Source organism: Trachurus japonicus, chromosome 5, assembly GCF_045865225.1.
Source record: "Trachurus japonicus isolate A0001 chromosome 5, Traja_1.0".
Classification (NCBI taxonomy): Eukaryota; Metazoa; Chordata; class Actinopteri; order Carangiformes; family Carangidae; genus Trachurus; species Trachurus japonicus.
In genome coordinates, this window is record NC_140911.1 from 33,922,799 (window position 1) to 33,934,354 (window position 11,556).

At 43.6% G+C, this 11,556-nt stretch overlaps 1 protein-coding gene across 1 annotated transcript; it reads right to left on the reverse strand.

The window, feature by feature from the left end:
• Nucleotides 1-1,191: 1,191 nt before the first annotated feature.
• Nucleotides 1,192-11,356, reverse strand: mims2 (mitochondrial inner membrane scaffold 2). The gene is made up of 3 exons (XM_085777654.1): nt 10,636-11,356; nt 4,270-4,469; nt 1,192-2,249 (listed from the first exon to the last, which is right to left on the reverse strand). The coding sequence occupies exons 1-3, from the start codon at nt 11,194-11,196 to the stop codon at nt 2,033-2,035; spliced, it is 978 nt and encodes a 325-aa protein (XP_085633780.1). The 5' UTR covers nt 11,197-11,356; the 3' UTR covers nt 1,192-2,032.
• Between the last annotated feature and the right edge of the window lie 200 nt (nt 11,357-11,556).

Genomic DNA, 11,556 nt, shown 5'->3' on the forward strand with positions numbered 1-11,556 from the left:
CTCTTTTTTTTTTGGTATATAAAGCTAGAATCTATCTTGAAGACACACAAAGATTGTTGAGGCTTATGAGAGATGAGTGTGTAGGATGTGCAGAGCTTGTATCAGAGGGGAGGACGACCGACAGCGCTGTATCTGTAGTTCAGGAGCTCCTCAGTGTGGTATCAAAGAGGAAGTGCAACCAAACCTGTGGCCTTTTTTTCTAATCAGATTTCTGTCCAGGTACTGGGTTGAACAGTAGCCTTGCGTCACCAGGCTCTGTCTGTTAACTCCCTTTTGTCTGCACTCTGGTTCCCGTCTGTAGCAGAGACGGGAATCACCAAGTTCACCAACATAAAACGTATAAAATAGACATTAACTTGTAATACAATACAAGCAAAATGTTAACTTAACAGCTTGGGGACTTTCTTGTAAATTATATTCCTTAAATTAAAGATTTTTACCGCATTTTATTAGCTTGGTGCTTTTATTTTGACGGAAAGGCCTGTCTCTCTCGCCCTGGATCTGGTTGCAATGCAGCAAGTCAACGGCCCCAGACTAGTTGAACAGTAACAATAGTATAATGATTACAATTAAATATTCCCCCCCAAAAAAATTGAATGCAATTAATAATTTTGCAAAAAAGCTTTGATCTAAATGTGTTCTCCTCCCAGATAAAAATTAATGTATAAAAAAAAGTTCATATCAGCATGTCTGTCATAAAATCAACCTGGTTGTTGAAGAACTTCCTCAACCTTCAATAATTGATCTCAGTTTTGTGTTTGTAGTTTGTTCCTTTGTCCCCAAGTGGTCAAACTAAATGCTGTCATGTGCTGCGGTTTGGCCAACAACAACACATCAGTTCCATCGCTCGTGTTTCTGACCAGTTTGCTTTTCAATGCTGCTGTGTTTACGAGCCTTTGCTAACTTTGCCCATCTGTGGCTTTGTGCTGCTGGCCAGGTGGAGAACGCTGCGACGATTAGAGAGAATCATTAAAAGCGGCTGGATGTTGAGCGTGTTGTGGACAGTAAAAACCAAAAGCTGAACTGAAAGTGTAGAACTGGGGGGAACCGCAGAGTCAGGTGTTGATCCTCTGTGGGTTTCTGTGGAGACCGCTTTCACTTCACACATAATCATCGATCCATCAAGTGCAACTTTATCTATTTGATGTTTTGTGTGATGGTGGCATTTCATGATGAAAAACAGTCCAAATGTAAAATAGAACTTTGCTTTTAATAGTTAAATAAAGTCCAATCAGAAAAGAACCCTTGAAACCCCAACATTTGTCATCCAAAGCTTGCAATTAACTACAATCAGCTTCACTCTGAGATTAATGTGCTTAGCAATTAATGCTTGGGCAGTGGAATTTGCAAAATTAGACAACAAGGGGGGGGGGAAGCAGGGGGGAGAGGAACAACAGCAGAGGGAGAGAAGGGACACAAAACAACAGCAGAAAGTATATAAGGGGGAGCAGAGGGAGTCTGGGCAAAGTAAGAAGAGAGAGGTAGGAGACAGAGAGAACCTGAATTATTCTGCTGATTCACATTAACACCAGAACATGGCCTAGTCAGCTTCCAGGGAACAGTGGAGGAGAGATCAGCTTTTTTCCACCTGTCCCTGTGGGGAACCTTCACAGCACCGAGAGAAAAACCTGCCTACTGAAACAGCTTAGGACTGACTCTTCAAATTCCTGATCATTTCTGATTGTTTATAAATATCTGAGCTTTCCTACTTTTTTTTTGTTCCTGGTTTTTTTTTAAAAATGCACGCACATTAAGACCTGACCCCACATACATTAGTGTTTACAGAGCCATCACACTTCTTTATCATGAAGAAACACAATTTAACACTTCTGATTCTGTCACAGCTGGAGCTAATGTATGAAACATTTAACCTGCATTCACAAATGCAGCGTGAGAGGATGAGGCGTTTTGTAGCTGAAGGCAAATTATATATACAGAAGGCATAACAATATATACAGTCGTTTTAATTATGACCGTGAACAGTCTGGGTGTTTGTTGCTTAATGAGGCGGTGGAGGAGCCGTGGAGGGTCATCAGGGTGCAGGTGTGGGCGGTTTAAAGAGACCAGTCTTTCTGAAGTAGCGCACGATGAGAGGCACGGACACCAGGGTGATGCTGATGCGGAGCGGGGCGAAGAGCTTGTGGATGGCGTAGGCCAGGACGAACGTGCTGGTCCCTGCTGCCATTTTGGAGCGAACCACAGACTCGCTGAAGCCCAGTTTGCACAGTATGGCCGTCATATCAATGCCACTGAGGAGACAAATGACACAGAGGTCAGACATTGGGTAACTGCTAGACATTTACTTTTTCCATTTTTATTGAAGGGCTAGTTCAACATTTTGGCAAATTCTCCTATCGCCATAATCCCTGTAGTGATAGCAGTAGGTTCATTACCTTTAATTACCGGTGCATGTTGTTTTGAGATCCGCGGGGCAGAGACGCGAGCTGCTCAGTGAACACGCTATGAGATAATAATGTAACTTTATGTAACATTATGACACATGAAGCAAATACTCGGAACTACTTGTGTTTTTGAAAGCATTCAGCCCAGCAGCCATGTCTTGAATGTAGTTCCGCTATGCATTTGCATCGAAAACAACTCTCATAGCGTGCTGAATGTGCAGGTCACAACTTGTCCACCAGAGCGTTTTGGAGTTGTTGGATTGTGTATTTAATGAGTTTGATGAGGGACAGGGGACCTGTACCATTCACCTCCATTGTGTTGACTGAGCAGCTCATGTCTCATGCCTTGCCAATCTCAAAACCACATGCACCAATAATTAAAGGTAATGAACCTTCCCCAAAATGTTGAACTATCCCTTTAATGGTTGCAGCAGTTCATTGTGTGTGTTAACCAGATGTCTGGTATCAGTGACTATATTCTAACTTAGTTATCACTGTTATCATCAGCACAGATAGATACATGTATGAGTGACTGTGACTCATTGTGGTAGCTGAGACTAGAAAAACGCTACATAAATACAAGTCCATTTACCAGACCATTACTGATGACAATTACAACAAACCAAAATAAGTATATTGACATTTGAATTTCTATGTGCTTCAAGCTTATAAGGACTTTCTGTATTTGGTAGTTAGTGTCATTCACCTGTATTTCCACCAGAGGGAGCTGTGTATAAAAAATATTGTTTCATAATAGTTCACAAATGGTCAGTTTTTATTTATCTACAGCCTTTTGACCCACTTAAATTGATGGCATTAACATAACAAGCTCTCTCTCTCTCTCTCTCCCTTCCTCTCCCCCTTCCTTCCTCCTTCCCTCCCTCCTTCCCTCCCTCCTTCTCTCTCCCTCTGCTAAATATGGATCCATCTGCACCCTGACAACTGTTTACCCAGCACACAGCGCTGTATTAGCGGGCCACATGCCTGGGCTCTGTGGCCACACAGTGATAATACTGACTGGCTGCTGGCTACAGAGTCAGGTTTCAGATCATGGGTCATTATCAGCTATAGGAGGAAATCTCCAAGCTGTGAGATAATCTCTGCCAAGTCTCTCTGGTATTTAAGGCCCTGGCATTTGGCCAGAGAGATGGACAAGGCCCAGATATTTTTCTGAACTCATTATCTTGCCAGAATGGGTGTGCTGTGTCCAGTGCCATCATCAGTGGGTTACGAAATGCAGGGTTACGAAATGCAGGACATGCCGTGTCAGAGATGACCCGTTCTGCACATCTTGATGTATAGTTATTAATCTAAAACGCAGCAGCAAGGAAAGAAAATGACCTCATGTTTTATTCAAGCGCTCAACATGATTTTAGTGTCTACATCTAATTCAGTTGAGCACTAGTATTTCAACAACAGCAGGGCCGGTACAATACGGCTGACTGAGTGGAAATTCTCGAGCGCATAACAGCTCCCATTTGCTGCCAGTGGAGAGCAGACATTAAGCATTCCTCTGTGTAAAAGCTGCCCGTGGGTCAGTCATTTCCTGTGCACATCCTCAGGTTTAACGGAGATGCTCCCGCACTGATGGATCATATCTGGATGTGATGTTTGTTGCATTCCACAGTTGTGTCTTTAATGTGGCCAGTGTTATTGTGGCCACACTGACTTCTATTTTGTTTGTGTGATTTCTGAAAATACAGTTTTATATCTTTTACAGATTTACAAACATTGTAAATTAATCACCTTAAACATTACTAAATGGTAATCTTGGACTGAAAACTAAAATGTTTTATTAATCCCCACCAATCATCTGACTATACAGTATAACAGCTATTACAAGCACAGAAGTCTGCTGTGTTATTACCTGGATATAAGGAGGTAGAACATTCCCAGAGACATGAGGGAGATACAGATATGAAAGGAAACTCCCACTGCTCCATACTCCTTGAAGACTTTCTTAAGCTGCTGGGTCTTGTTGGGTTTCCCTCCCTCTGGCTCAGCCTCCCCTGGGGCCTTTTCCGTAGATGAGGAAGCACTGAAAGCCTCCTTTACATTCGCCTCATCCTAGACAGATGGATAAAAAAAAATTAAGCACAAGGTCAACAGAGTAAAATTAAAAAGGGAGGATGAATCACCAAACAGTCCTTGTTGCAACAGAAGCAGAGGAAAAAAACTAGAAGATATACGAGTGGCAGCGAGGGAGTGAATTCTGATTGTGACGGCGTATTCCACACAACAGCCCAAATCCTGAAGATATTCAACAGAGAATCGATAATAATATGATAATATAACATAAGATATATAAGAACATATCATATTTAGCAGGTTTGGGGTTTTTGTTTGAATAAATAACTTGAAGATTACTAATTAAAGGGACATTGTGTAACTTCTCCTGTTATCTATTCACGAAAATCGATAATTTCGTTCAAAAGTCTGTTTTTCATTAATCAGTAATCACCCCCATCAACAAACTGAAGTGTTCCGGTAAGCTCTGAATTTGCCGTTCATATCATTCATATATGGAGTGGGTAAGCTCGGTGCTGGCTAGACTTGACAAAGGCCGAACGGGCCGTCTAATAAAACTCTCTGCAACTGGAGCTGAGTGTGCGGCATTCCTCTGTTTCTGAGGATGGGAGTAATTCCTACACAATGTTCCTTTAAAAAGTTATGTCTGAATAATTCTGTCAATCACTAAATCAGTGAGTAATTAAGTGATTTCTCAGTTCAAACTAAAGCATAATTGAGCATTAAAAAACAAAGGATTATCATGGAGACACTTTTGTTTAAACTGAGACACAGCTAACTTCCTATTTTCAGGGTTTGGTCAAATACAGTAATGGAAACATCATCTTAATATAGAAAAAAAAACTGTGCTGTGACCGTGTGTCATCTGTGAGCTGAGGTCACCATGGGTCAAAAGACGACTCAAGACCTATGGGCTTCCTCTATTCACAGCTGCCTAAACACAGGATGCTGCTGTGTGGTTTAGGTGATTCACACATCATCACGCACACAATCATGAACAAAGTCAGTCACTCTCTCTTAAGCGCACACAAAGAGCCTCTCATAAGTGCGCAAACACACATTGGTCTGTGTTTACGACCTCCGGACAGCCCACTCTCCAAGATGAACAAGCACCAAACACCACCCAGCCGTCTGACATGTAGCGGCTGGAGCAGGCAGGTCACCGCAGTGTGTTCTGCTGCTAAAACTCATGAGTGAACTACAACGAGTCCACCGCTGCAGACAACAGAGCTGCAACACAGCTACTGATGATGAAGACACAGGAAGGCAGGAAATGAAAAGAGAAAAGTTGCAGTACGTTTACAGAACAGAATGCAGATAAACTGAATTCTTTTCTTCATCTGACTGGAGCCTTAAGGCCTGGGTCAAGTTTACATGTTAATTTCAAATTTTTAAATCTAGACTGCAGGATTATTGTTTTTTTCTTAAAGCTGTTCAGAAATGGGGGCGGCGTTTAGCTCACTTGGTAGAGCTTCGGTCCTCCCCCCGGTTCGAATCCCGCATTGGATTGCAGCCATTTGCTGCATGTCATTCCCCCTCTCTGCCTCTCCATTTCCTGTCTCTCTCTCGACTGTGCTATCAATTAAAGGCAATAAGAAGCCCCAAAAATATACTCTTTCCACGAGTTTACGCGAGTTAGGAAAACAAATTTGATTGGGCGTTATCGAGCGGGCAGGATATTCAATGTTTGGGGCAGGCCCAGGCGGGAGTGTGTTTAGCTAACGTAGCTAACTCTTAGCTAGCTAGTAGGCTAGCAACGTTATAGCTTGCTTACTTAGCTAGCTAGGCTAAGTGATGGGCCGCAGAGATCTGGAGGAGGACAGAGGAGTAGGGACGGAGGATCGTTTGTGTCGGTGGTGGTGGACGCGTCTCCTCCATCGTACCCCTTGTTTTTCTCAGACGTTTGATTGACGGATGCCGGATCCTGATATCATTGGCTGATGAATCGTGAGCAACGTGTAGCATAATTTGTGTGCCTGCATTATCCAATGTGAAAATTTTGCACAAAGTTTGGCCTTCATCGTCTGATAGATTTTAAGACCCAGTTGGCTCAAATTCAATTTTCTTTTCTGAACACTTTTAAGAAAGATGCAGCAGTGGCCATTTCAAAATTTTTTGAAAGGCAAAACTGTTTCATATTTAGGAACTCAAACTGTAGTAAGTGAATAGCTCAACAAAACTTGTTGGTGTCGTTTACACCTGACAGTCCTTTGGCTTCAAATCATGAGGAGATACTTTGTCATTTATTTTGGCATGTTCCACTGTTTACTTCTCGTACTAAGTCAGCAACATGGGACTCAACAAACACTATGCAAAACTGCAGGTTTACACACATCTGCATATTCCCAGAGTATTAGCTCCACCCACGTTGATGCACACTCTTAGAAATCTCTGTTAATTTCTTTATGCGAGTCAGACCATGTGCACCACAGATGACAGATGTTTATAAGAATAGCGGCACCACAGTAACATTGTATAAACAGTGTTGGTGTAAATACTGTCGTCATAACGATGAGGACTGCAAATCAGAAAATTAATTCAATTTTCCCTGTCAGTCATTCATGTGTTTACTGTTCTGTACATACATAACATAACATCCTGAATAAATAAGCATTCAGGGACGACATCTAATACTACTCAGTTTGTGATTCCTGGTATTGTGGACACAGAAATTTAATCAAATTTATACTTTTCTTCTCTATATAAGGGTGGAAAATCAAATGTCCAGCGGTCTCATTCCTAGCCATGTTATTCCAACGTCTCCTCTGACAAAAGGCAACACAGTCCTTCTTTGAGAAAGCAGGAAAGAGCTCAGGCCTGTATGGAATTTATCTATTTTTAGATGTACTATATTGACATAGTGCCTGCAAACCTAAAAACGTATTAAGTAAGAAGAATACGGTCTACAGTATCCTCTTCGACAGGCAGTTTCTCATTATAATAGACTATCAAGACAAGGTCAACTTGAACAATGATAAGGAGAAAATGTAGGCAGATAACAGTGTGCCAGGAAATGAGAAATGGAAGAACAAAAGAGAGAACAACAGTGATCATGTGCATGAAACTAGAGACTTTGTCTCATGAAAATGGATACGGTACTAATCATCTGGATTGTATTATGAACATCAATACTTATATTAAAAACATCTGAGTTCTGAAAAAACAACAAAGATTTGTGACTAATCTAAAAAGAAATATTAAATATTTGTTGGGAATGTTTTCTCTGTTAAAGAGCTGCCGTTTAGTTGGCATTGATTTTAAAGTTTGGAATCGTGACTTGTAAACGGGGTACTAACTTCTGTACTAACTTCTACATTAGCTCCTAAAAAAGTGCATCTTCCACATGTGAGTCTGTCCTACGTGTCTCATGTTGTAATAGTGTTAGGACTTTTTAAAGGGATAGTTCACCCAAAATTCAAATTGCACTCATCATCTACTCACCCTCATGTCGACTAAGGGCTGGGAGAAGTTTCAGAGTTATCCGTGGCTTCTCTGAGTTACAGGGGGTCTCGGCGTAGCAGTGCATGTCCATATAACGGTTGCAAATGGATACCACTTTTCTTCATAACAAAAAGACACACCAAAAAACATTCAAATACCTCCATGCTCCAAGTCTATATTTCAAGCTTGTTTGTAGCCGTCCAAATCTCGCGCGATTTGTGCCGGCATCAGCAATCGCACTGATGATCAGAACAATTTCGCATTTCGGGGCTTCAATACAAGAGGGACATTACATACGAGCAGCATGGAGGTATTTGGATGTTTTTTGGTGTGTCTTTTTGTTACGAAGAAAAGTGGTATCCATTTGCAACCTTTATATGGACATGCACTGCTACGCCGAGACCCCCTGTAACTCAGAGAAGGCACCGATAACTCTGAAACTTCTCCCAGCCCTTAGTCGACATGAGGGTGAGTAGATAATGAGTGAAATTTGAATTTTGGGTGAACTATCCTTTTAAATGAGACATTTTCGATTTAACAAAAAGATCAGAAATCAGTTTGTTTCTGACAACTGGAGCCAGCCTACTGTCCATTCACTGACATGACTGGTATTTGGCTCAACATACAGTAACTGTCATTCATGTCCTTCTCTGCCTTTTCCGCTGTGGCTTTCTGCTTGCTTCAGACTGCCGTCCCTTGTTGGCCTGAGCCAGACAATTAATCAAGAGAGCAGAGACAATGGAGGAGAAGAAGAAGAAGAAGAAGAAGAAGAAGAAGAAGAAGAAGAAGAAGAAGAAGAAGAAGAAGAAGAAGAAGAAGAAGAAGAAGAAGAAGAAGAAGAAGAAGAAGAAGGGAACAGGGGGAAAACAAGATGATCTTTTCTCCTCACTGCAGTTTGTCTTGCTAAATTTTGGTCCGAACCCCCTGTGTGAAGCCATAGTCTTGGTGACGTATTTGCAGGCCGGCCAACAATGGACAATAGAAAAGGCCGGAGTGGGCGAGGGAGCAGGCCTCTGCCTTTCAGAGGCGAGTCAGGCCGAGCTAAAAGTAAAGGCGGGCAGCAGCATGGGAGGGTCATGTGAGCGAGCGGCCAAAGGGAGTTGTGCCAGGGAGGGTGTATAGGAGGGGAACAGTGCTACTGCTGTGTCTGATAACAGCTTTTCAGAGGCATGGGAAACACATGCACACATGCCGAGTAACAGTAGCACGCAAACACAAAGATGCACTCACGTGCGCACAGACTGAGCAAGAGGCAAATTGTGAAGTGCTGAATCCCTCCTGTTAAAGACTCGAGCTGAAGCTAAAAGCTGTCAAACTGAATACAACAGTAACCTGCTGCAGCAGTTTGCATCATGCATCATGCTACAGAGCTGTCTAATTATTTGTCTTGGTTAAGGACTAAGGACTTATAGAGACAATCAGCCTGACTGGATTGGCCCACTTCATAATGCTTCAGCTCCTTGCTTACATGGAGGATTTTAATTGACATTTACATGAGAAGAGAGTATCGAGCACAGGATTACAGACAGACTTGTGACCTTCTCCTCTTATTCTTTTCATATCCGAGGCGTCGAGACGTTACATTTTTTATTCCCACACAGCTTTAAGTGGGCCTGTATGCAGCTGTGGACCGCCAACTTTTATTCTTTGGTCTTGTGACCTCAAAGCTGCAGGTGTTCTTCTCTGTACTCCTCACATTTAATTCTATGGGTGATTCATAACGGCCCTAAATGAACTGCAGCACCCACAGGACACTACCTGTCTCCATTCTTGCCTGCCTGCTCTTCTCTGTTGGCAGGTAGCCAGAGTAACAAACTGGGCCTAGACCATGGTGACTAAGACGAAAAGACAAAATAAGTATTTATTTATAGCAACATTTTTCATGACGGAGTGACTGAAATAATTGTCCCACTTGCTATAAAATTTTGTACAGATATGTAGGAGGCCAGATATGGTCTGAGTTTTAACACATAGTCTAGGCCCATCATACCAACTACATACATGCTACATCAGCATATTAGCACTGTCACTGTGAGCATGTTAGCATGCTAATGTTAGCGTTTGGCTCCAGGCTGCCACTGTGCCTATTTACAGCCTCGCTGAGCAGCTAGCATGTCTGTAGATGTCAGCCCTGTGTAATTATCCACGGTAGCAACTCTGCACTTTGGAATACGCCTCATAAAATAAAGGGGAATGCAGAAGATACGGCTGTAGTAGTGTTTGTTGTTGTGCCTTTTAAGAAATGCTCCATGCATCTGCTGCTGCATCACTATAAATATAGCAGGTGTGCTGTATTTATAGTGATGTCATGATTTGAACTGAATGACTCATTCTTACTATTAGTGAAGAAGCCACAGCACAGCGAGGTGTGTGTGTATGTGAGTCAGTGAGTCAGCAAGTGCTCTCTCAGCTCTGTTAATGGCTCTAAGTTGAGAAGTCTTGAGGTCAGATCAATAATGCATGGACGAGGGGTAAATTCCTGCAAACAGCCCGCATACTGTAGCTGAGCGCGTCATACTGTGTTGTATAACAACCCCACATGGCTGCTGCTGCCATGGTGGCTGATAACTGCAGAGAGCCAGGCAGTCGGGCAGCTTATTGCATATTTCATGGTTTAGTTTTCAAGCCTGAGGCAATGAGGACTCAGACTCAGTGTGTTCACCACCAGTTGATCTCGGTCGCACACACTCGGACCTGTGCGCCCCTGTGCACCGGTCACTGAGGTTAGACAAACACTTGAGCTGGATAGTTTAGTTGTTGTTACCCCTTTGTCGGTGCCTGTCGCCCGCTCCTGCTCCCGCTCCTCCTCGCTCTTCTTGGCGGCCGCGGCTGTGGATGAAGCCCTGGTGTGCATGGTCCTGGCGAGGCAGCGCCGACCGGAAACCCCTCCGTTACCTGTAAACAAAACAAGCCCCCCCGGCTCCCCCCTCCTCCTCCTGCAGCGCCTGTCCTCCTGGTCGGGCGGCGGGCTGGTGATATCTATATTACCGCTTCTTCTGAAGAGATTCACCGCTACTGCTGCCACCGGGTCCCGGAGCCCCCAGTCCGTGTTTATAAAACCAGACGACAACGACGGCGACAGAGGAGACGACGACGACGACGACGACTGGACAGGATGCGGGTCCGCTAATTGTTTGCCCAGGTGTGTGAGCGCTGAGCGGGCACAGAGAGCCCGGCAGCACGCAGCCGTGTGGCCTCTGGGTGATAGTGTCACAGTGTCATGCTTCAGTCTGTTTGCTTTGACTCGCACCAGAAACAAGCCCGGCGACTTGAAAGCCGGATCCAGAGCCGCTGCAGAGAGCCTCCCGGCGCGGCACAGAAACATCCTCGTCGACGTCCTTCTTCAGAGCAGTTTTGTTGAGCGTTGACTGATAAAAAAAAAATCAGATAAAGCGAAGAGGTCGTTCACAACAGCTAATAAGACTGAGAGTAGGCTAAAAACATACTGCCCCGTGTGCCCTCCTGTCTCCCTCCGGTGCTCTGTTGCCCGATTAGCAGCAGCAGCCAATGAGCTGAGAGACGAGGCTGGAGTGGAGGGAGGGGGCATTTAAAGGTGTAACTGTGTTATGACTAATGTTACGACACGTCTCTGCTCTGGGATTACTATCACGTAACGGAGCCCGGCTTGTTATCGTGGTGTTTTATCCTGTCGACTCACAAGTTAAAATGTGTAAAATGTTCACTT

Coding starts and splice junctions, on each gene's coding strand:
- mims2 (XM_085777654.1), bottom strand. CDS start 11,196: ATGTTTCTGTGCCGCGCCGGGAGGCTCTCTGCAGCGGCTCTGGATCCG. Junction 4,470..10,635: donor CGACAGGCACCGACAAAGGG/GTAACAACAACT, acceptor CCATCTGTCTAG/GATGAGGCGAATGTAAAGGA. Junction 2,250..4,269: donor TTCTACCTCCTTATATCCAG/GTAATAACACAG, acceptor TTGTCTCCTCAG/TGGCATTGATATGACGGCCA.